Below are 27,131 nucleotides of genomic sequence, written 5' to 3' on the forward strand. Positions count from 1 at the left end.
GGTTCCAATTAGACAGACTTACTGAAGAACTTAAAAGTTTACCTGGAGGAGTCTCGCTTTGCCACTAGGCGAATGATTTAATTTCCTCTTAGCCCAATAGATCTTTCCTGTGATGTATAACTTATCTTTGCCTTGATGACAGACAGTTATATCCTTACCTCCCAGAGGATTGGCCAGTGTGAGAGCATGTGAGTGTGACTACTGTATGTACTTATGTGTTACACACAGATTCTGCACACTGCTCTATGGCATTTATATTAGGAGGTGTGATATAATGTTGGGGGTACCATCCATTGACTTGACATAGGTCTCAACTTTAGAGAAGGCATACAGATACAGGGAAGATACATGAAAGGACGTGAAATGACTGTATTATAAAGGTGCAAAAAAGGTATAAGTCCACTTTCATTTTTGGAAGCATGGCAACTGAAGCACTACATTTTATTCACTACAAATTGTATCTTTTCTTACAATTGAGTCCAATATTAAAAGACCTAAAAGGAAGTAAGTCTTTGCATCAGCTCAAAACTCACATTATTTCCCATGGGAGGTTGAAATCCAGACTCTATATCCTCAAAGGCAGTTGCAGCCTGTCACAGATACCATTAGGATGGTTGTTATTTTCTTTTTTACCTACCACCAACCAGAGTGGCAATGTGTGCATGTAGTATAGTAGGAAATAAAACCAATGATCTGAACAAATGGATGCAAAGCACTAGCCACACTAGAATATATAGCACCTGAATATATATATTATAGTATATCAAATTCAGACACACTTGACTGAATTTATGTTTCTTATGGTCTTAAAAAACCTTTTGGTCCAAAGGCTTATGCTAAAGTGCTTGAAAAAAATTCAAAGACAAACATAAATATCTCTTTTTGGGGTGACTTGGACCGGACTGTGAAGGAAAAGCAGGCAATAAATGACCAGCATACATTTTCCTTTAATACTGTTTAAAAAGCATCCCAGGTGGCTTCTCATGAAGTTGGTCAAGAGAATGCCCAGAGTGTGGAGAGCTGTAATCTAGGTGGCTATTTTGAAGAATATATATAACATAGTTTGGATTTGTTTTGCATTTTTGGTCATTGTACCTTTCCCATACTTCCATTTGTGTTTTTGTCCTTCAGTCTTGATGACTTTAATATTATTCTAAAATGTGGAAAATTGTAATAAAAAAGTGTGTAGCTGTGTCCAAACTTTTGACTGGTAGTGTATAATGTTGAAATTCTTTTAGAAAATATACACTCACAAGACACTTTATTAGGAACACTATCCTAATAAAGTGTCTGACTTGGTCTTCTGCTGTTGTAGCCCATCCACCTCAAAGTTCGACATGTTGTGAATTCTGAGATGCTATTCAGCTCACTACAATTGTACAGAGTGGTTATCTGAGTTACCATAGCCTTTTTGTCAGCTCGAACCAGTCCATTCCATTGATCTCTCTAATCAACAAGGAGTTTCTGTCCACAGAACTGCCACTCACTGGATGTTTTCGTCACTGGAAATCATGCCACGGTTGAAATCACTGAGATCACATTTTTTCATCATTCTGATGATTTATGTGAACATTAACTGAAGCTCCTTACCTGTATCAGCATGGTTTTATGCATTGCACTGCTCCCACATGATTGGCTGATTAGAGAATCGCATGAATAAGTAGGTGTACAGGTGTTCCTAATAAAGTGCTTTGTGAGTTTATATTTAATAATGTAATAAAAAAATCAGTGCATTGTATTATATTCAGTGAAGTCTCCTCTTAGGACTTATGAAGTAAAACCCATAGAAAGTATATCCCCATTTAGTGTAGCTACACTGAGTTACAGCTTTATTGCTTTTTGCACTTCATGAAACATTCATATATATAGCTTATATTGCCTCTCATTTACCACATTTGCACTGCTACATTTGTGTGACTGGTTATGATAGAGGATGGCATTTACCATTTAATATAAAATGTGTATTGGTATTTATTTATGCTAAAGAATCATCTGAGAAAGCAGTTAGGAGCTCCTTTCACAAGAAATCCAAAAAGTGAGCTAGCTGGAGTAGCTTAAATTTTCCTCCCTTTGGTATTCAGTGGAGAGCAGAATGAAATGGTGTCCGTCCGTCTTTCCGTCCGTCCGTTCGTCCAATTGTCAGAAAAAGACAAAACATCAAGTTTATGCTTTGTATTTTCTTTAGTACTTACATATAAGTAGGGAAATACAACAGGTATTTTTTTTCAGGAAGATACAGGAAGTTGTAACAGTGCTCTGTACATTAAGGGTGTGACAGCACATGGCTGACAGTATCGTGCTTCAGCAGGTCACAGACTATAGTTCAAATCTCTAAACTACAATACAGCATGTGGTCAAGGCAAAGGCCTAGTAGCAGCTCCTCTTCTAAAAGAAAAATGAGAGTGCAGATATTGCAGCTGCTATTTATATACATCCACAATCTAAAGAAAGTTTAACTATATGAAACGGAAAAAGTCCTGAAAGTGAAGTTACAACTGAATCATTACTTGACGACATGAGTAGCATTATAATCTTAGAAAAGAAAGAAAAAAATCTATGAGCTGCTACCAGAAACTTGCGAATAGCCTTACCGATCCATTGTACCCCGTTAGAAGACCTTACAGTAATAATACATTGGAAATAATGTTCATTTTAATCGTCAAGGTACAGATGAAAAGTTTACATTCAGTTCTGAGCTACCAAATTTGACAATGTCACTCAGGCAGCACTCCAACTGTCATTCAAACCTTGACATGTTTACACATATTCAATTACAGTTTCGTTTTACTCAGAATCCTTTGATAAAAAGGTGGATGGGGCTACAAATCACTGAAGAAGGGTGAAGGTGTGTCAGTCTTATCTAGAGTGCAAAGGACCCTTGATTAAATTAGGGGTTAAAGTTAAAAATAAAATGAAAAATCATAATAATAATAAAAAAAAAGACATATCAAACAAAAAAGGAAAATGACTAATAAAACTAATGAAAACAAAGGGTAAATCCTGTATGTTACACATAAACACAGTGGGAAATTGAGCATTTTAAAACAGTGTGTGACTTTAGACGTCATGAAGAAACTGGAGGGACTATAACCCTGAAACTAACCTGTGATAGGTCAGCAGCAATATGTATATACTGTATATTTTAATTGTGCCCCATCACAAAAAAAAAAAAAAACAAAAAAAAAGATTCCAGACCCATTACCAGCTTAACCTTTTCTAAACTAGTAAATGTAAAAAAAATTGGACTTGTATTGATCTAATGTGCTACCGAATATTTCATAGCTTTGTTTTTTAAATAAGTAAGCTTCAAAGTTAAAAAGCAAAAAATTAAAGGCTAGAATACACTTCATTTTGTCGCGTGTTGTAAGGTTTTGCACATTGTCGAGTGCTCAGCCTTTCAAAGTATAATCTTTTAACTGCAAGCCCATTCAAAAGTGCCCAAAGGCTGTTCAGGTGTCCAGAAAAACCAGGCTGCGCACGGACAGTTCTCACATACTGTGCTGATGACCAAATTTGCATCATGTGCACTGTACATCGAGACGTTCAGAGAACCGAAGTATACTTTGGCCTTAACAAACACACAAAACTACTAATCCCAACACCATCAATTTACATTGTGGCATGTGTTACAACTAATTTTGAGATATGTATTGGGGTATTACGTATCAAATGTAATTGTGGTGCTATAGTGGTATTTGGGGCGGACTTACTCAATAACCACAAAAATCAACCCCTCCAGTGTGTTTGCATAGCATTTTGTCCTTACAACAGATCTTTACTTTATAACCACTTGGGTGGGAGTTCATGGTGAGACCATTAAAGAGACAGAAAAAGAGAAAGAGAGCCTTACAGAAGTTCAAGTACCTGGCTGAGTCCCTATACAGCATCTGTCTTCCCTGTTCCTCAGGCATACTGTGTAATTGAGAGTTAAGCTTCATTATGTACTGAACATGGTATGTACACACGAGGGGAGCACAGAAGGGTAGGTCTGGCACATGCATGTAATGCATGGTAACATGATATGTACTCTAGTATTGTTTATGTATGATTAGATAATTCTCACAATACAAACATATACAAAGTAAAAAATAATAAAAAAAAGAAAAGAAAATAGAGCTAATTGTGCCTCCAAGTCTCCATTCATGCAGAGGAATGTTGGAGAAGATATCTAACTCCACAATGTACAAGCTCCTGCCTTCTGCCGAGCTGACACACATTGAATTCATATACAGATGTCAGTAGAGTTGACCAGCTTTGGCCCTTACCAATGTGAGAAGAAAAAAAAAAAAAAAGTGGTATCAGCACAGAGAGAGGTTGTGACTATTGTAATCTGTTTAATAAGGTATTTGACTTAACCAAGACAGTGAGAGAACCAAGGGTGGCATCATCCGGATTTAGAATGAGTATGAAATACTGAAGACAGATGAAGAACTAATTCAACAACCAAGGCATGTGTTGGACCAAGATAACACTAAAAGAAAGGGAGGGCGAGGGGGTGGAATAAAACCATTCAACTTTTCCAACACTGACAGAAAGAATCCATGGCATGTTCTTATGAACGTTCATGACAATTGCTGTGGCTAAGTGTCAGGTTTATCAAAGATGGCATTAAATTGATCCATCTCAAACACAAATCTGGGACAAAATTAGAATCTGCTCTTCAAAGGCCTCTTTGTTGGAGAAGAATCTGTTGAATTAAAAGAAGATGAAGAAGAATGGACACAGTGCCAAGACTCCAGGCATTCCTCTGAGAAAGATCCTGTCCACAACAGGGTGACCCACACATCCATGCCACAAGAATGATTGAGTGATTTTAGGAATCCATTTTTATATTAATGCTCACAACCGAAACTTTTCCCTTAAAGATTGTACACTCACCCTTCAATTGAGCAGCAATCAGACACACTGCTAAAGCCATTTTGCAACAGATTTAAAAATCCCCTAGTCTTGTCTTTGGCTTTCCAGTCAGTGTTATGAACAGTTTTTGTTCAAACTAGTGTACAACAAGTTTGTACAACAAACGTGTAAGAGAAACGCACTGTGCAGAAACCCCAACAAAACTGGACACTAGGCCTTGGTTGTTTTTTCTTGTGAAAGGTACCTCCTCTAGAGTGAAAATTAAGAGAGAAATATATAAAGGAACATCTTTAGAAAGTGCTTTGCCCAATCAGGCTATTTCCTTTATCCTGCGCATGTAGTCGTGCAATTCCTCTGGGTCCTGGAAGCCCATGTCTTGGCATACCCACTGAATATCCTCCTCATTGGCAATGGGAATGGAGTTGTAGGGTAACTCCTCTGTGGGTAGGGTAAAAGTGGTGAACTTGACACGCTTGCGCTTGGAGGTCGGTGAGCTGGCTTCTTCTCCGTGGTCCTTGGTGGAACCACCGGAGCTGCCATCTCCTCGTCCATGGACCTGGCTTTGTACACTGGTCTGGGAGCTGCCACTGCTGTGGTGATCCCCATGACAACAAGTCTGTACCCCTTCCAAGGTGTTGCTGGGACTCTCCACCGTTTGGGGCGAGAGATCGCTCTGAGTGCGCAAGGGTTCACCATTACCCAAGAATACCCAGTGGTGGGAATGGTCCATGTTTGCTTGGCCTTCGGGTGGGATACGCTTATGGCGATACTTTAACACAAACACAATGCAGTTGATAAGAAAGACAAGTATGGCGAGACAAAACACGCCAAGAAGAGCATACATGCCGATCTCTAGGTCAGTCATACTACGAGGACTATGCACAAACTCATCTTCCTCGTCATTCTCTTCAGTTGGTTCCTCATCAATGATTGTAGGGAAGTTGGTGTAATCGACAGGCACGCTTGCTGGCTGCTCATCAGATGGCTCATATCCTGCACCACCTACATTGGGATCAATAGCAGGCCTTCTTGTGTTGGTAGGCATTCTAGTGTTTATTTCAGCATCAGTATCCACTTCCTCCTCAGAATCTTCATCTGGTCCAAATCGGACCTTGACAAACACAGGTGAGGATGCAATGACGCTCTTGCGTTTAGTCTTCTGGCAGGTTTCGCAGATGGTCATCTCCACATGCACTATGTCTCCAGAGCCCTCACCTTCTGCAACAATGACCGGCCACCGCTGTTGGGGTTGTTGAGATATTGTAACCACCTTGTCGTCCACTGTGGAGGCATTGAGGTTGTAGTCCTTAGGGTCGTACATGCTCAGGGGGGCAGCGGTGTTGTCGCTGTAGTAAACCCAAATGGACAAACTAGCCTCCTAGAAACACAAATAGAATTAATTTATTCATTAGATAAGTTAAACTCTTAAGCAACAGTCTTCTTTACTGTATTGTCTTATTGTCAGATGCTGGGTCAGCGTTGTTAAAAAACATCCCACTGACCAATCAAAACTAGCCCAATATCAGAACTCAAAATATACCACTCCTATACAGTACCTAATACACATTTTTTACAGTCCCTGTTATGCACTTTCAGACTTCCCTTCATTTGTAGGCATAGTAAAGCACGCATATGCAGAGCGCAATTGGCTAGGTGCACAAGATGGCGCCTGTGAGCTTTCACCATACAAGTTTGTACATGCTTACTGACGGTAGTATGAGCGCTCATTAAAACTGAGTGAGACCACACGGTGTGATTGCGATGTGAGTGGGGCTTTATTGTTGATGTGAGGGGAAACTTCCAAATGAGACTTGCTAGAGATTTGGCTGAAACCACCAAGAGCATGTTTACAAGTAAAGAAAGAGAGGAGAGTGGTCTATCAGCAACAGGAGATAACATCCTCTTTACATTGTTGCTTGCCCTTGCCAGCAGCAATGAGCAGACCAGTGTTATCAAGTAAAAAGTGTTAAAATTGTGGGTAACACTTTATTATACAGTTGTGCTCAAAAGTTTGCATACCCTGGAAGAAATTGTGAAATTTTGGCATTGATTTTGAAAATATGACTGATCATGCAAAAAAAAAACAAAAAAAAAAACTGTCTTTTATTTAAGGATAGTGATCATATGAAGCCATTTATTATCACATAGTTGTTTGGCTCCTTTTTAAATCATAATGATAACAGAAATCACCAAAATGGCCCTGATCAAAAGTTTACATACCTTTGAATGTTTGGCCTTGTACAGACGCACAAGGTGGCACACACAGGTTTAAATGGCAAATAAAGGTTAATTTCACACACCCGTGTCTTTTTAAATTGCAATTAGTGTCTGTGTATAAATAGTCAATGAGTTTGTTAGCACTCACATGGATGCACGGAGCAGGCTAGATACTGAGCCATGGGGAGCAGAAAAGAACTGTCAAAAGACCTGCGTAACAAGGTAATGGAACTTTATAAAATGGAAAAGGATATAAAAAGATATCCAAAGCCTTGAAAATGCCAGTCAGTACTGTTCAATCACTTATTAAGAAGTGGAAAATTCGGGGATCTCTTGATACCAAGCCAAGGTCAGGTAGACCAAGAAAGATTTCAGCCACAACTGCCAGAAGAATTGTTCTGGATACAAAGAAAAACCCACAGGTAACCTCAGGAGAAATACAGGCTTCACTGGAAAAAGACGGTGTGGTTGTTTCAAGGAGCACAATACGATGATACTTGAACAAAAATGAGCTACATGGTTGAGTTGCCAGAAAGAAGCCTTTACTGCGCCAATGCCACAAAAAAGCCCGGTTACAATATGCCCGACAACACCTTGACACGCCTCACAGCTTCTGGCACACTGTAATTTGGAGTGACGAGACCAAAATAGAGCTTTGTTTGGAGAGGGGTCAACAAGGCCTATAGTGAAATGTAGTATGGTGGTGGCTCACTGATGTTTTGGGGGTGTGTGAGCTCTAAAGGCATGGGGAATCTTGTGACAATTGATGGCAAGATGAATGCAGCATGTTATCAGAAATTATTGGCAGACAATTTGCATTCTTCTGCATGAAAGCTGCGCGTGCGACACTCTTGGACAGTCCAGCACGACAATGAGCCTAAGCACAAGGCCAAGTTGACCCTCCAGTGGTTACAGCAGAAAAAGTTGAAGGTTCTGGAGTGGCCATCACAGTCTCCTGATCTTAATATCATCAAGCCACTCTGGGGAGATCTCAAACGTGCAGTTCATGCAAGACGACCAAAGACTTTGCATGACCTGGAGGCATTTTGCCAAGACGAATGGGCAGCTATACCACCTGCAAGAATTTGGGGCCTCATAGACAACTATTTCAAAAGACTGCACGCTGTAATTGATGCTTAAGTGCGCAATACACAGTATTAAGAACTAAGGGTATGCAGACTTTTGAACAGGGGTAATTTCATTTTTTTCTTTGTTGCCATGTTTTGTTTTATGATTGTGCCATTCTGTTATAACCTACAGTTGAATATGAATCCCATAATAAATAAAAGAAATGGGTTTTGCCTGCTCACTCATGTTTTCTTTAAAAATGGTACATATATTACCAATTCTCCAAGGGTATGCAAACTTTTGAGCACAACTGTATATAGCATTATTTATTAATTTTAACTAGATGAGCTATTTTGTTCGTATGTTTATTTCTATGGTTATCATTTCTAACTGTACCCGCATAATCATCGATATGCATACATACTGTAATGTGTTCAAATGTTGTTTATTGTTATATTCTAACTGTTAAGATAAATTATGCATTATGCATTTGACTGGCTTGTAATGTCGTGCAAGGTTAGACTGTGGGCAGAAGGGGTTTACCACTGTTTCAAAGATGGTTCTCCAAATAGTTACAGAGTGACCTGCATGGCTGTGGCTGACATCCCTGCTGAAAAGGCCGGCATTGCTGGTTACGAGCTTACTGTATGTTGTTTTTTGGGTGCTGGCATGCTGGTGACCCTATCAGATTTTTAAACAAGTTTAACCAACTTTATAAGAAAGACCTTGCTGCTAAACAGGCTTAACCAGCTAGTTTTTGCTAGTGAAAAGCATAGCTATGCTGGCCCACCAGCTAGACCTGCACTAACCAGCATAAACCAGCCTAGACTGCATGGGAATTGCATGTGGGTTAAGCTAGTATTCGTAGCAGGGAACAGTCATAAATAAACACTGTTTTTTTTTAGATCAGCTTCATGTGTCTTCATTGTGATGCTACAATACATTTTAAATCCCTTTTCTGTAAACACCTTATATAAAATGCAATTTTCAGCAGTCTCTGGACTGGCGCCTGGCGAAACCAGTGACTCCAGTGACTTATTTTGAGATTATGTTGCTTTTATGTGATTTTTGGAGTTTGAAAGGTCTGGTTACCCTTCACTTGCATTGTATGGACCTATTGAGCTGAAATAGTCTTCTAAAAATCTTTTTTTTGTGTTCAGCAGAAGAAAAAGTAATACACCTCTGGGATGGCTTGGAAATGAATAAATGATGGGAGAATTTTCATTTTTGGGTGATCTATCCCTTTAATGCTGCCTGATGCACCTAATGAGTTCAGCGCCACGAGATGTCATGAGCATGGGCAAATATTCAGTTTACCATCTTCTCTTTCAAAAGCAACCGTTGCTCTCCTATGTATCTTGGTGAGGTGCTGATGCTTAAATCATTACTATGGCAACCAAGGTACTGTACAGTATATTCTAGATATAGACTACACTGTCTGCACAAATGCATCAGATTTCATTACATTACAAAGTGGACAGTCAATCCTAAAGACTGCACATAAATCCTAAAGGATTATGTGCAGTGTAAACAAAGACTAAGGAAATGGTAGCGCTAGGATTAGCATAGCATACTTCTTCTAATGCAAGAAAATGTTTTATCTTTTCTACAAAGGGATTATCAATCCTGGCAGTGTTGCCACAATTGTCCCCAGCTTTTGAAAGCCTCTTTCCAATGTACATGATGTTGAGTTTATTGGTCCATACAAGACAACTGTAGATTAAATCAGGTGGCATGCAGCTAGCATCAGAGGGGGTTGCAAGCTTTGACCATTTCAAACATAGGCTGAGAAGAAACGGCACTGACGTGATGCTTGTGTTCTTGTCACCCAATAACAAGCCTGAGTTTGACAGTTGCCTTCCTGTCCTCACTGATTAAAAGAACAGCACAATGCCTTGCACCTGTTGGCAGACAAAATGAAAGCCACTCTGCCAGAGTGCTTTTAGCCACAAATGAAGTGGTGCTCTCCTTTTATATTCAGGAAGTATTTATCTGCCTCCAGTCAGCAACAGCCTTACGACATTTTGTCACGCCGCTAACTTCAGGGTCACTCTGACATTCCTGCTCTGGCTCTGACATTCCAGCTTTTTTAAATGAAGAGGGTCTTTGATACACATGATCTGAATTATACACTTAAGACAATATGTTGTCCTCATGGACCTTTCAAAATCACTCAGTAACACCTCAACCCATGAACAGTTCATCCCTCCACCAGAGGGAGCCGTCACCTGAGTTTTAGTGGCACTTCCTGTTTGTATTCTCACTTCCTGTTTGTAGCTTTATAAGCCATGTGCTTCACTGAACACATTGCAAAGTATTGCTAGTTTACCCTGCCTTACCAAGCGTTTTTCCATTGCCATTGTTTCTTGGACCATTGCCTGTTTTTCTGGATTTACTGCTTTTTGGATTACCCTTTGTTTTGTTTGCCTGGTTGGACTGTCTATTTGGTTTATTGGATTTATCTGCCTGCTTTATGACTATGTCTCTCTGCCTGCTGTTTTGGATTGTTTGCTTGTGTCTCTTTTAATAAACTTCCTGCACATGGATCCTAACACCGTCTCCATGGCCAGTTCGTTACACACTCCAGCCATTAAATAAAATAACAGCCCTTGATTTCTCTACAAGCTTCAATCTTTTGGACATGAATGTGAAACTGTAATATTCACACAAAAATGAAAATTCTGTCATTTCTTCACCCTCATGTTGTTTCATCCCCATAAGCTAAAGCTTTGAAATGTACTCCTAAAGTTGTATGGATTACAAACATAGCACATGGACACCATCTGACATCAAACCTCATTGGTTCTTGTGTCTCTTGATGCAGTACATCTTATAGTCTAATTTAGTTTGAGAGCTACAAATCTCTGACCCACTTTATATTAGGTGGCCTTAACTACTATGTTCTGAACCATTTGATACAATGTACTTATTATGTACATACATTTTGTTGCATTGCAATTACATTTAAAGTACTTGCATTTAATTACATTTGTAGTTACACTGCTAACTTTACCCCTAACACAACCCTTACCCCAAAACCTAACTCTAACCCCTAATCCTAACCCTTACCCTACTCTTACTCCTAAACCTACCCGTACCTCAACCTCAGTAGCAGCAAATGTGGGAATTTTGCAGAACAACATGTAGTTACACAGTAAATACATAGTATTGTATGTGTTTAATGTTAGTACATAGTAGTTAAGGCCACCTAATATATAATGTGTGACCAAAATCAAATTTGTAACTGAGAGGGGATGGTTGTCAGTGAATAAGGACTTAAATTTTGCCATGTTCCTAACACAAAGCTTTCGCATGGCTTAAAGGGATAGTTTACCTAAAAATGCTAATTCTCTCATTGATTTGATTTGAGCATAAATAACAACTAAGAATTGGAATATGATGCATGGACTACTTTTATGACACTTTTGGGTGCTTTTTTAAGCTTTAAAGTGAGTCACTATCAACTTCTATTGCATAGCATACATGGAACATAATGGAACATCCTTTAAAATAACTGTTCTGCAAAAGAACGAAAGTCATATGGTTTTGGACCAATATGAGGGTAAGTAAATGATGGTTGTGTAAGCTATTCCCAAGTCATAAAGCTCTTCATAAGAAAACTAAACACAACTGTGACACAATAAAACAAAAATTGTGTGATTGTGGCTGCTATTTTTTGACTGCAGGGGTTAAGTACCTAAGTGAACTGAAGGACTGAAATGGAGTGGCAGCAGTTCGAGGAGGAGGAGGGTCATCAGTGATGTTTATAACACAGTCTCCACAAGCACTTAGGCTGATACATTACACTAATTAAAACCAAAGGTGGTGAGGCAGAGAGCGGGTGGAAAACCATTGGATTTTAATGTGTGAACTGAAAGCAGCCACCCTCATCTGATGTTGGTCACAGGCTAAGTACAGAGCAGGAAAAAGTGCCCCGAGCTCTCACTGCAGGGCTCTGTGACCTGCCCAAGACATTGTATAAATTAGCATTGGAGGATTCAGGGTCCTTGCTTGAAAAAATATGCGACTATGCTCCAATTAATGCTTTGAAATTATTATAAAGCAAATTCATGGCGCTCCCCTGGTGACACTCGAGAACAGAAGTGGTGGTGGCTTCTTATTAAGCACGATGCCTGCTAGTTTGCCGTGCTTATATTAAGGCAGATTTAAATATGTCTGAATGCCAAACAAGCCTTTATTAAAGCAATGGGGGCCGGGTGGAAGGCTGCACTGAAGCTAATTTGCCAATGGTCTGTAACCTTCAAGGAGACTTGAATCATCAATATAAGGCTGCATTCAGCTACTGTTAACTATTGAGGAGTGGAATAATCCTGAGCAACAATGAAGAATTCCAAGTAAATGTCACTTGCATGATTAGTTGCAGGGGCAAAAGGTTAGATCTTTTTGCTGGACTCAGCTGCAGAGGGATGTGATGATGAATGATATTGTCATATTTAGACAATTATGTGGAGATACAGTGTGTATTGTATATTAACTGTTCGGTGCTTAAATTTGTTTCCTAACCAAAGGATAATTTTTAGATTTTTTTTATTTTTTATTCATATCCATATGAATGCTACCATAAAAAAATACAATAAAAATTCTCCCTGCTAGAAATAGCTCAAACAAGCTTAAGTGGCAAAATGGTGGTTTTACATGATTTTTAGCTAGTTTAAGCCTATAATCCACCTAAACACTGGTTTAGGTGATCTAACGGCTGGACTACCAGCTGGTGGGGACCTGGTAGGCCATCTTGGTTAACTTGGTTAGAAATGGTAGACCACTTTGGAGCGGTTACAAACCAGCTATAAAATACAGCTTGACTATACTAAATGGATAGTTTACCCCAAAATTAAAATTCTCTCATCATTTACTTACCGTTATGCTATCCCAGATGTGTTTGACTTTCTTTCTTTTGCATTTCAGCTCTGTATGTCCTCACAATGCAAGTGAATGGTAACCAAAACTTTGAAGCTCCAAAAGCAGATACAGGCAGCACAGAAGTAATCCATAAGACTACTGTAGTTAAATCCATATCTTCAGAAGGGATATGATAGGTGTGGGTGAGAAACAGATCAATATTTAAGTCTTTTTTTACTAAACATTCTCCTCCCTGCCCAGTAGGTGGCGATATGCACAAAGAATATGAATCTCAAAAAACAAAATAAGAAGAATGTGAAAGTGAAAGTGGAGATTGATAGTAAAAAATGACTTAAATATTGATCTGTTTCTCACCCACACTTATCATATCTCTTCTGAAGATATAGATTTAACCACTGGAGTCATATGGACTACTTTTATGCTGCCTTTATGTGCTTTTGGAGCACATAAAAAAGTATTTTTGTGTTCTGTAGAAGAAAGAAAGTCATACGCATCATACACATCATGAGTATATGAGGAAATAATTTTTATTTTTGGGTGAACTATACATTAAGGCAGTATGACCTGTTTTTTGTTTTCTTCAGCAGTGGAGACTTATTATTTTAAAAGTCATTCATGACCTAAGTTTCATGATCTAAGACTTTCATAAAAACTTTTAGCAATTAATTATAATTTATTTTGTTCTATAAGAGATATAACCCTTTAGATATAATTCTGATAAAAAAAAAAATATATACCATATGATTTACCAAAATATCTAGACCATTGAGATAACTAGAGTAAATCATAATTATTCAAGAAGGTATGGAAAACAATAAAGGAATCAAGTATACCTGCTTAAGAGCGGAGAGAGTCTGCAGGCCAGTTGCCTTGGCAACCATAGTATGGCTGTTGCCTGGGCTTGGTTGAAGATTAAGTGCCAGTCCTGAGATGGCATGAACATGTAGCTCCATTATGGACACTTTCTCGTCTACCACAGAGAACTGCGTTTCACCCAACACCGCCTCCACTGCAAGTGGGGATTCAACCTGAAACCAACAAAATTTTAAAGTTGAATATCTGTCAGACAATGAAGGTGTAAATAAAGGGAAAAGGACACAAAATTATGCAGGGTGTGAGGATATAAAACAAGATTCTACATTTAGTGGGTAATCACACATATTCAAGATACAGCTCACTGAGCAAAGCAAACATGGGAAAATAGACCTTTTCTCAAGAGAATGGCCAGTAGTCCAAAGCCCTCTACTTTCACACAAATCATCCACCTGACACTTCAAACCCATTATGTCACCTTTTCCTCACCTCCTACCACCGTTAAAGGTCACCAGGGACTTACCGAGTGAGAAGTCAAGTGGGACGGCACTACTAGGAGCACCAGAGAATTTATTAATGTCTTTCTCTTGTGAACCTTTGCAATTCCAAGAGCAATGCAGTTCCAAGTCAGGTGAATTGAGCATTGATTTAAAGGAATGTTTTGTATTTCTCTTTTTATAATTGAGTTTTTTTGTTAGTTTTTTTGCATCAAGAAAGACATAATAAGATATGATATAGATAATCAGATGTTGCTTCAGAATGTTCATGTACTGAAATTGACCCCATGTTGCTTAATAACTGACAAGTGCCATCCACCATTAGACATTTTGGCATCAATTCAAATGTGTTTAACTTTTCCTATGGTGCTAATGATTGCGCAAGCAGCCTCAGAGACATGCTTTCTGGTCCTATGGAAACCAGGAAGTAATCACGCTCATATAAATAATGGTGAACACGATTTTACTTCGATTTTAACTTCACTTTCGGTTAAGTTTAGGGGTGGGTTTTGGGTTTCGGAGGAGGATTAACAAAATATGCATTTCTGTTTACTATTACCTTATTTACAAATACAAATGCAACTAACTTTTGGTGCCACCCTGTGGACATCTCACCTCAACAACACACAGCTTTGGCCACAAGGGGCAGTGGTTCAAATTTCGGTGTAAACGGACCAATTTCAGCAGCAGAACTTTCGACCTTCTGCCACCAAATTCACAGTGTGACCAGCTGGGGAAATACAAAAATCTTGGATGAATTTTAAAATCAGAATGAACCGTTCGTGAATTCTCATCTTGAGGTGGTGAGGTGAGGTGTAGTAGTGGGCTAAAGACAGAACTGGTAAGCAGAAGGTTGCCAGTTCATTCCCCACAGCCAACACCATTGTGTCCTTCAGCAAGGGGGGATTGCCCCTGTAATAAATGCACTGTAAGTCACTTTGGATAAAAGTGTCTGCCAAATGCATAAAAAAAAAAAAAAAAAAAAAAAAAAATTAATCTTGCAATTGCCAAAACTCTTCCATATCTTCCAATGTGACAAGGTTTGGCTGGTTAGCATGGGCAGTTAGCCTATGTTGGCAGATGACATAACTACACCATAATTTTTCTGGTGCATTTTTTCTCAATTCAAAAGTAGCGTATTTTCTGACAAAATATATTTGAAACATTTCATTACATTTTTGTAGATGTTTTTTGTAAATTTTTGGAGGGCTCTTAAAAGTGTGAAATAGATTTATATTTGTTCCTATCTGCTGCCTTTGACGTTACAATTCATGCACTGACAATAGTCTCAAGTGTTTTTGTGACTAGGCAAAAAATAAATAATAAATCAGAATAATAATAAAACACACAGGCCAGAACTGAGTGCCTGTGAGCAAAGAAGGCAACAAGCAGGTCCCATATTTTGGAATGGGAACTGCGGCAGCCGAGTAACTGCCATTGAGAATAAAGGAAATACTAATGGATAGCTTTCTCCAGGTATTTTGAACCTCCTTGATCTCTACACTGCAAACAATGTTTGAAGAAGAATTATTTAAACTACAACATGTTAACAGAAACAAAGAGCACTGTACAACTGGCAATAGTAGGAAGATGTTTTTGCTTTTAGATTAAAAATAAATAAATAAATAAATAAATTACGATATTTGCAACACTGAGGTCGGAGCACATTATCTTATATTTTTAATTACAGCTATTCCAAACCAAGAACAATAATATTGCCTTCATGTAATTGGATTAATCACTGTTGAGTCAGAGCTGAGTGGTCTTGATAATTTACCCCAATAAAGTCCATTATGACTTTTAACGTTGTTCAAAAATCTGCATCATCCTCTGTAGCAAACACTTTCATCGGACCCGCAATTACCTTGTTCTTCAAAAATACCCATCTCTGGCTAAAAGCTCTTGCGACTGATGTAGTTTTATGAACTAACCATGGTGCTGATTATACACTTACATCTGTGAAGTAGCCCTGCTCAGTTTTCTTTCAGCATAAAAAGCCTATCCAGGCCTTTTCAGCTCTCTCTCACGTCACTGTAGAGAGCTGAATTCTGGCATCTTCTATTCCAGCATAGACTTGTGACTCATATGTCCCAGATGTACACTGTTTGTCTCCCAATCAGCTAATGTTTTGGAACAGCCTGTTCCAGTTCAATAACCATCCAGTCCTATACATTTGCCTCTTCCCTTCTTCAGTTGGAAAGGGTTGTAGCCCAGGGGGCAGAAAAGGCAGATGAATGTATAATTGAACTGAACTGTTTTGTTCCTGCATATTTTATTTCTTAAGTTGAAGGGAAGCTTCAAATATGCATTGCATTTGAAGAAGAGAATAGGAATGACAGATAAAGAGAGACACACAAAGAGAGAAACAACAAATTCTTGCCAGAATAGCTTATTTGTTTTGTATCCAGGAAGTTGCAATTAGTTTTATTATACTTGCTGATATACTGGCTTTTGATGTTTGCATTATAACAACTAGAGCTTTGGATGCTTGAACAGAGTGCTTTCAAAGGCTACAAAGGAACTGCCTAGTCCTCCAGACATAATTACAATAGCTGGTAGACCTAGCAAGTCAAGTAAGTCATATGAAATACATACAATCAGGCCTGGAGGGTTTGTATTGCATACTTGATATTTCTTTAGAAGGATTTTTAGGAGCATAACAGATCAGCTAATGCCTGGAATGGGTTAACAATGCTTTCTGCTGTTCATTAGATCCAATGTTTCATTAGAAATGTTCAAAGCTGTACGTTGGCGTATCTTTGTGCTCAGGTCATAGTGAATGAGTGGAGGACGAACACTGTGGAACAGAATAAGATCAAAGACCAGCCAAATAAACTAAAAAAGCCCTGATATGCTAGACTTATAAACAACATTATTCATACCTTTCTCGATGCTTTGCTTTTTGGGATGTGAAAAGATGCTTTTGTGCTCAGTGTCATTTATTTTCAGCTCATATCCAGCAAAAACATTCAGCATATTCTAGTTCTGCACTGACTATTCATTATTAATAACCTTTGCAGTTTCTCCCAGTTTAATTAGCAAATTTTATTTTTTATGCACAATTTTGTTTATTGGATAAAAGAGACACTAAACCAAACCACCAGACACATTGAAGAGGTGTAATCAAGCAGCCATGAATAAACAAAACTCACAGTTTGGACACAATGAACTGATTTTGTATTGATTCAATGGGGATAAAACTTTGCTTTAAAATTTGTTTCCACCAATTTAATCTGAAGTTTTGTAACAGACAGATCATTCTCTTCCCAAACATCCTAGATTATGAATCATACAGTGGGACAAAATATCCATATAAATATTTTTCAATTCATATTGAAGGGGTATTAAAAGATAGAGCCTACTTTGAAGGATCTAATTTTGGGGATGTCGATTAGACATCCTTATTGATTTTAACTGTAAACTATGTTCCTATACTTAGCAATCTGTCTCTTTGAAAACGATTAGCTAATAATGTTGACTCTGGACCAAGAGAAACTTTTATCCCAAAGCATGGAGAGGAACTAGTAGTTAGAAGAGCATAACTTCATCAGTCTTCAATCCCATTTACTGTTACAGTGTCTATAAAATAATGTCAGTGATGCAAGTGAAAGTAAAGTTTATACTTGGCTATAAGAGAAAATAAAAGGGATTGAATGATAGTCTCTTGGACATTTCACATTGCATCCTGACAGGTAAAAAGCCATGAGTAAAAACCAGTGTCTAATAACATTGGATGAAGTCATTTTTCAAAAGACGATGTTGTAATAAAACAAAACTAAATAGTGATATAGTCGTATGTTAATATGGTAATGAGAGTTTCCCAAAACACCTTTTTCATCCATCCACACACTCTCTGATTAATTAATCAATCTTGCCTTTATGCTAGGAACAAAATGTTTTTTTTAAATAAAGTGAACTGTACGATTCGCCACTCACAGTTTGGAACACATTTTGTAACGCAGTTCATTTCATGTCTAACAACACTTTGTAAATATAAATATTACATTTGTATGAATTGTACGCTGCCTATTTTCACTAGTAATTACAGTCATTGTGCCTTTCACTGAATTGCTGTACTGAAAGAGAGGAAAAATAAGCTTCAAATGGACTGAATGAAATGTTAACTTACAAAAGTGTAACAATTAGTGATTTGCATGTATTTTATATACATCGATCAGCCACAACAATAAAACCACCTGCCTAATAATGTGTAGGTCCCCCTTGTGCCGCCAAAACTGCGCCAACCCGCATCTCAGAATAGCATTCTGAGAATATATTCTTCTCACCACAATTGTACAGTGTGGTTATCTGAGTTACCATAGACTTTGTCTGTTTGAAACAGTCTGGCTGTTCTCTGTTGACCTCTCTCATCAAAAAGGCGTTTTCATGCACAGAACTGCCACTCACTGGATGTTTTTTGATTTTGGCACCATTCGGAGTAAATTCTAGAGACTGTTGTGCGTGAAAATCCCAGGAGATCAGCAGTTACAGAAATACTCAAACCAGCCCATCTGGCACCAACAATAATGCCACGTCCAAAAACTGATACCAATTTTTTTCCCTATTCTGATGGTTGATGTGAACATTAACAGAAGCTCCTGACCTGTATCTGCATGATTTTATGCACTGCACTGCTGCCACACAATTGGCTGATTAGATAATAGCATGGATGATTATTGGTGCCAGATGGGTTGGATTCTGAGAAGCAGGTTGGCACTATTTTGGCGGCACGAGGGGGACCTCGGCAGGCAGGTGGTTTTAATGTTGGGGCTGATCGGTGTATATTCCAGTTATACATTTTTGTATGTAATTTTATAGAGATACATTTAACTGCAGTTTGTGGCTTAAGGTTTGTAAAAGTATGGCAAAAGGGGTGTAAAAATAAATATTGGTTATCGTATCGGCCTCGAATTTCTTAATCAGTGCGCCCCTAATAGTAACGCAATTCCATTTACCAAACCATACCAAAAATGTTACCACAGAACTTTGACACAAAATGAACTGTGAGGAATCTGAATTGTTACACCCCTAATTTATACATCCTATTCATTTTTCTATTCTACCTTGAGAGTGGATGATCCGAGCTCATTTGCCATTAGCACAGTCCTGTCCACCAGCTCGGCCACCCTGGCATCCACCACCTTCAAAGAGTCCTGCACCAGCTCTGTCACATCCACCTGCCAGTCAGGGCCCAGCATAGTGATCATCTGGTTTGTGCCTTCAGTAGATGTAGTGTGGAACTGGGTCAGAACCTTCACCTGGGCTCTCTGGTACTGCAGTGTACATCCCCGGCTCACTTTACGTTCATCTTCATCATCATCATCACTGTCTCTGGCCATTCTGAGGAGATCATTGTTAGAAGAGATCATTGTGATTTTCATTAAAGATATTTTGATTTCTAAAGAAGAATGATATGGTTGTATAAGATTTTGCAGGCTATTTCATAATTTACTTCCATTCCTACAGATGCACAGGAGGAAGGGTACACAAGCACGTGTAGAATTTTGGAATTTTGTTGTATACTAAAGTTCAATTTGTATAGCAAAATTGTGCAACGCTAATAGAGGAACTGAATGTCACACATTGACCTCTTGGTGGAAAAAAACACATGTTGAAAACTCTTATTTGGTGGTTTCACATAATTCTGTTATACAAAATACAAAGTTTAAAAGAATGCAAACTTCAGTTAAGAGAAAAGCTGCACTGAACTCGGTTTTGGTAAGAGGACCGTCCCTTTACACCAGTAGGCATTTTAATGAAATTTACTATGTCTATGCCAATTATAATATCTTTAGCTAAGTACACAGTTATCAAATTTAGTTTCTTTTCAGTTGCAAGTTGCTTTATAAAAGCTCAGGTAGAGCATGGCGCTAGCAACATCAAGGTCATGGAAAACAATTATTTTGTGTTGAGGTAAATATAGCAAAAAAAGATTAAGAACTTTCTACATTGAATAAGTTAAAGTGTGAACTTGAAAATATTAAGTAATTTCTACATTTGTACTCAATTCAAGCATGTAAAAATGAATGCTCTAGCTTATAATTAAATATTATTTATAATTGTTTGTTATCATTACAATGCATAATCATGTACCAATCCTAAAGTAGAAAACCTTGTCATATTTATTTGCTGATGAGTAAATTTTACAGGTAAATTAAATAAGTAAATTAACTTGCTGGTGTTCCCAGCATGCGCTGGGCTTGAATAATTAATGTGCGTGTATTGTTTCTCTGTTTGCATGTTTATTTAAACCATTTTTATTGTTGATTTTGTTGTTACATTTAGGAAGTCTGAAGTTCATTTTTTACTCAAAATTACCCATTCATGGTCAAAAAATGATCTGTTGATTATCTGTTGTTTTGTGCACCAGCAACCCATTCTCACTCCTAAGGTGTCAAATACTGCATGAGCGAGAGCCAATGGCATTTATCGTCTCGATGTGGCAGTTTTTTAATGTGTTAGAACAAGTTGAGAGTGGGATGTGTTACGGTGGTGACAGGGGACCACGATTGTGGAATAAAAGCTTAAATTTGGGTCTATTCTTCACACAAAGCGATCGGAAGACATGGAATACATCCAGAACCGAACAGGTCACTTCAGCAGAGCAGAATGTGTACAGAACACAATGGATTAAACATTAACCACTGCAAACTAATAAATGTTGCTGATTAAACATTACAATTGTGATAAATGTGTCTGATTTCAAACATACTGAAAAGCATACTGAAACATATCATTTCAGAATGACAAAATTATACCCCAACAAATAATTTCCCAATGATAAAAATCGGATGCACTTCACGTCAATCTTTGATGACGAAGGTTTCTCATTGAAAGCAATGCGCTTGCTGGAGGCATCGGAAACTGACGCCAAAGGCTGCTTTTGGCGTCCCGCTGTTGACACGCTGGGCTCTTGCACAAGCGGCAGTATCTGACGCCTCAGGAGTGAGAACGGGTTGGCAACAAGTGTTCAGGTCTGCGTGCACAGCTCTGGATCTTGTTTCTATCCCCATTAAAGCAAGATGATGTTTTCTAATAGTCTCTATAGCATACATTAAGCTTCCCTGTGGAAGGCTTCTGTGTATCATGTGCTACAAGACAAAGTATGTTAAAAAAAAAACATTGAAATATTAGTACACTTAGTAAATGTTAGTAAAAGCAAGACTTAATTCAGTGCTACATTGCTTAAGTAAAATGTACAAACAAAAATTGAGTAAAATTTACTTGAAACAGGGTATTACAAGTAAACTTTACTTGAGAATTTCCAATTAAAGCCACAAAGAATTGTGTTCCTTAAAACATTTCTGCATGCTTTTTTTTTTTCCCTTTTTTTTTAAGTAAGCCCCACTTAAAACATATAGCTTGAATGCACTTTAAGATACCAAATTTGGTTCATAAATTGTAAAATTAACCAGCTCTCTAATAACACAATGTTTGTTAGAAGGCTGCCAGTATTAAAAGGTGCATTATCTGGAGACCTGTTTCAAGGAGGTTCTGAACCAATGAGTCTTGCATGGCTCACACATAGTTACCCATTCAATCTATCTAATCTGTTCCCTCAGCGGCATGTCACCATGCGAAGTAAGAAAGAGAAAGCGAAGTAGGGGGGTGGAGGAATCTTGAAAGCTGAATGGCACTTCTGCCATTCTACACAGATAGCTAATTAATCAGATAACTGTAGATGTAGAGACAGCTGTCTGCATGTGACTGACAAAGCATGCACTGCCCATCGATTACCTTAAATTGAGCTCAGTGTAAAGCATTGCGTTATCATGTAAGGAGACATACTCGAACTCCTCAAACATGAGAGAACAACAAAGAAAGATTGGCAGGCATACAAACAGAAATAAAGGACATTCATAAAAATGGAAAGCAAATGTTGTTAAGCTATTTGCTCTCTTCGGAGTTAAACACAGTTAAACAGTAAAATGGGTTTGCTAATGGCAAATCCCGTTGACTGAATATAAACATTTCCAAATCTGTCAATCAGATAGTCTCTTCCTGTCTAAATGGGCAGTTCTTGGCCAGAATAAGCTGCAAAGGTCAAAGGTCTGGGAAGGTGAGACTAAGAACAAGAGGCTCTCATAAGTTGAAGAGTGTTGAACCCAGGAGACAGAACATCTCAGAAGAGTTCCACTTTTTCTCAATTCTTCATACAAGTTAATATGTGTTCCAGACCAGAAGGACAGACCTCAAGATTTGAGCTTTGCTTGAACTCATTAGGATGTCAAGAGAACTGAAGATTTCATACACGGTAGCATGCCCATCCAATAAAAATTAACGTCCATTTTTGTCAACACATTGTATCACTAGTTTTGTAAGCTACATCAATCAATTGGTGAGAAACCTGCCCACTGACACGTCTTAACATTGTGCAATGTAGTACAAAGAAATGGATAGAGCGGAGGAGATAAGAAAAGGAAGAGGGGAAAAAAGGAGAATAGGAGAGAGATCTTGGGTACTGAGAGGAAGCTAAATAAAAGGAACTTAAATTGAGGTCAGATGCAAAATTAATGACACACTTGTATTGTCTGTATGAAACAGGGGAAAACAAAGTATTAGCTGCACAGAGAGACTTCACTAACAATGGTTTGAAAATAGCGAAACACCCATTTACACTAGCCTGATTTCCACTTAAAGGTAATATATATATATATATATATATTCAGATGTTAAAATACTTTCTGCTTTTCTAGCTTTATATACAGAGACAACTGTAAATAAGACATTTGTTGGATGCTTCCCCTGAAAAATGTAAACAATCTGGCTCTGTGGTGCTGTCAAAACATTACTCTGTTAGAGTATTCCAACCAACCTGACTAAGCCATTTGTGATAAATTAAAAAAAAAAAAAAAAAAAAAAAAACTCCTTAAAGCTGAAGTGTGTGATGTCTGCACCACAAGCAACACTAAATGGAATTGCAAAAAAAATAAAAAAATAAATAAATAAATAAATAAAAGAAATTCACTGCTTCTAGAAAACTCCCCTCGTCATCGATTGGTTGTTTTACAAACAGATCGTCCTGCCCCAAACTCACACCATTAGTCAAGTCAATGTTGCCCTCAAACAAAAAGAGAAATGTTTTGATAGTGCCACAGTGTTGCACTTTCAAGTGAAATAAACTTATTAACGTTGACTGCATATTCAGCTGGGATATGTGAAAACTTTTTAGCATCACACACATCAGCTTAAAACATGTGGAAGGCTCCATGTAGATCAGCGATTTGCTCCCAAATGAGATTAGCATCCAAATCAGATCATATTTCTCTTTAAATGGTCCATTTGAATAAACTTAATTAGAGATCTTCATAAAAAAAAGAAAGACCACACTAAGGGAGCAATAATGATGCTAGTAAGCTACCAGAATAGTCTACACTGTGATTAATTCTGGAGAAGTTCCTCATGAAAAATGCCTGTGCTGAGGGATATTCTACTCAGCACTGCATGACAACACTGCTACTTTAATTTGTCAAAATCAAAGTAAATGGGCTGCATGAAGAATGGTGTTCGGTAATTTGATACAACTATATAGCTACAATGTAACTAACAAAGAACTAAGTGATTAAAGCTAAGTATTAAAGCTTTTAACAGCTTCACTAAACTATAATAGTTTTACCACCCACAGAGCACCCACAATTATTTGGACAATCTCAACAAACAAGAAAAGAAATAAAAGAAAACATGCATAAGTAGAGAAACTGGTGTGATCAATATAACACTAGTCAAAGTGCTACTTGTATTACTTGTAGGTTTGTATTCAGAGTCCAAAATTAAGTCCAAAAACAAGATATTTTGTTTGTCATTTTGACAAATGATTTATTGAGCTGTTGTTACCTTATCTGTTTGTGGAAAAATGCTCAGGTTTTGCATCACATACTAGCAATGTGAAAGAAATTTGAAAAACGTGGAGTCCTGTTTTGATTTCATTTCTCATATTTTTGTTTTTGGTGAAATGTGCCTGTGCAAGGAGTTCAGTTTGTAGCCCAAAAACCCAAAATGGAATTAGCATTTTCGAGCCATTGGTTCCCTTGGGATTTTCCTATGGGATTTTTATAATGGCAGTTTTGGATTTATGAGTAAAATAAGGTCTTTGGTAAACATTGCTTGAAGATACTGGGATGTTTTGTTCAACAACACAAATTACACACAGTTATACCACAAACGAGAATTTTTGAAGATGCCGTGTACAAAAAAAAAAAAAAAAAAAAAGTACTCTGCTAACAAGTTGATAAGAACTAAGGTTTTCTGTTTTTTCAGGCATGTACACTCACATGTTTGTGGTAGTTGCAGTCCTTAATTAGCAATTTGTTAGCAACTTACATAAAAAAATAAATTAAAAAAAACACGGCAGCTTCAAAATTCAAACCCATTATAAAAACCAGAGGGAACCCATGGCGAATTAGCCTTCCGGTTTCGTCTAAAAATTGACATCATGGATGAACAGCTCTATTATGAGTATGACAATACAAGAAACAAACGTTTGACTTGGAAAAAAATAATAATATTTGAAGGCACACAATCTGTTATTCAGAAGACTGTCTGAATCTCTTTGCTGTAATTCGCCGACATCATTTATGTCAGTAAGGGTCAGACCATGTTCTCACATTGATATTTAAGCCATGAATTACGTTGCATTTTAGTGAATCAGAGAGTCTTTTGGACCCACTTCATGTTAAGTGTCTTTAACTACTATGTACTTAAGCATTTGATAAAATGTACTTATTATGTACATATGTGTTGTTGCATTGTACTTACATTTGAAGTACTGACATTCAATTACATCTGTAGTTACACTGTTAAACTTACCTCTAACTCTAAAACTAACCCAACCCTTACCCTAAAACCCAACCCTAACCACTAATCCCAACTCTAACCTTAACCCTACTCCTAAACCTATCCATACCTCAACCTCAGTGGCAGAAAATGTGAATCTTGTGAGAATTTTGCAGAACAACATGTAGTTACACAATAAATACATTGTATGTATTTTAATGTTAGTACATAGTAGTTAAAGACACATAATATAAAGTGAGACTCAACATTTAAATGTAAAAATGTATTGTTGAAATTAACATTAACCAAGATTAATAAGTGCTGAACTTTTTTAGTTAGTTCATGTTAATGCAGATAACTAATGTTAACAAATATAACCTTCTTGTAGTGTGTTTCCAATGAATCACCGGTTTTGCAAACTGGATCAAAAGATTAATTGAAGAAAGTAGACTCCAAAGAACAATTAATTCACAAATTGGACATCAGTACTTTTCTCATGAATGCGACTTTTCGGTCTGTTCCTCATACAAAGCTATCATATGGCTTCAGAAGACTTGAAATATTATGTCTGAGTCATATAAATCACTTTTATGATACTTTTATGCTGCTTTTTTTTTTTTTTTTTATTATATGGAAAAGAGTGACCAGGACATTCTTAAAAATGAACCTATTGTTTTCAGCATAAGAAAGAAAGTCATATGGGTTTGGAACAACATTAAAGTGAGTAGATAATGACAGAATTTAAATTTTTGGGTGAACTTTCCTTTTAATTTTTGACTCTGATTGTATCCTCAGATGACTGACGTGACTTACCTGCGGTCGGGTAAGATGGGCACCCTCCAGCCCTTGATGAAGCTGAGTCTGTTGTCTGAGAGCTCCACTTTAAGGGGCAGTTTGGGCACCCAGACGGTGAGCTCAAGAGGAGCACTCAGGTGCTCATAGCTGAAAATCACTCTGGCATTCATGGAGCCACGCGTCTCTTTTCCATTCACAAACACATAGTCGCAGTTCATGGACACCTGTTGTGGAGAGCAAAGAGAGATTCATGGCTTTGATTGCATTCACTGTGTTCTGTGGAGAGTATGCACAATACATACTGGCTCAACATCTCTTCAAAGCAAATGGCGAGTGAATATCAGTCTAAAGTCATTTAACTTCAAATCAACAACCACCAGAAAGTGTTAAAGTGTCATTCTGGCTTTCTCTCAAAGGAATCTAACAAATAAACATGGAAATAATGCATCCAAAATATTTTTAAACAGCAAAACAGATCTTTTTTTTCTAGAAACATGCTCCCTAAAATAACCCCCCTTAGGAACTGCAACTGACAGCTTTTATCCTCAGGCATTGTTCTTCGAAGCAGAAATTGTAATTCACTGCATTCACTTTTTTTTTTTTCAAAGCACTCAAACAAATGCACAGATGAACACAATAATAAAAACACATTTTAACAAGTTTAGGATAAAAGTCAATGACATTTCCTTAATATACCCAGAGAGATACCAAAACAGAACCAGATAAAACATTTTTTTTTTCTTCTTCTTCTTTATTCTATTCCTTCAGGTCCACCAAGAATTGTCTTATATACACAGATGTCTTTAATAATACATTATTTGTTATAATAGATCACCTAAACTTTGCTTTGGGATACCATCTATGATTTATCTAAGCGTCTGAGGCAGCTGACACTATAATCTAATCTCACTCGAATGGAGGTCGGGAGCTGCAGTCTACCCAAGCCCAGAGATTCAACATGGTGGGGGATATCTGTGTAATTAAATATGTAGGCCTTCAAGACGGCCCCCAGTCTTATCCATACCATCAATATAGAGACCTGATAAGAGGAGATGGCTCTCTCCCCAATAGCCTTTAGGAGAATCTACTGAAAAACTCACCCTGGCTAACTTCATTTTATTTTTAAAGAGACTATTATTTAATATATAATAAATAAAATAAATAAAAATATGAATCATACTACTGAAGGAACTGACATATGGTGGAAGAGCAGAGAGGATCCCAGCAGTG

At 37.7% G+C, this 27,131-nt stretch overlaps 1 protein-coding gene across 1 annotated transcript in view; it reads right to left on the minus strand.

Annotated features, from left to right (window-relative positions):
* Nucleotides 1-1,851: 1,851 nt before the first annotated feature.
* Nucleotides 1,852-27,131, minus strand: part of LOC127418278 (transmembrane protein 132E-like) — a 120,259-nt gene continuing 94,979 nt past the window's right edge. Inside the window, exons 6-9 of the mRNA XM_051658798.1 lie at nucleotides 25,920-26,125; nucleotides 19,397-19,673; nucleotides 13,857-14,051; nucleotides 1,852-6,235 (exon numbers count right to left, since the gene is read on the minus strand). Coding sequence (XP_051514758.1) covers nucleotides 5,168-6,235; nucleotides 13,857-14,051; nucleotides 19,397-19,673; nucleotides 25,920-26,125 — 1,746 coding nt within the window. The 3' untranslated portion in view covers nucleotides 1,852-5,167. The remainder of the gene's footprint in view (nucleotides 6,236-13,856; nucleotides 14,052-19,396; nucleotides 19,674-25,919; nucleotides 26,126-27,131) is intronic.

The sequence above is a fragment of the Myxocyprinus asiaticus genome, chromosome 3 (genome assembly GCF_019703515.2).
Source record: "Myxocyprinus asiaticus isolate MX2 ecotype Aquarium Trade chromosome 3, UBuf_Myxa_2, whole genome shotgun sequence".
Taxonomy (NCBI): domain Eukaryota; kingdom Metazoa; phylum Chordata; class Actinopteri; order Cypriniformes; family Catostomidae; genus Myxocyprinus; species Myxocyprinus asiaticus.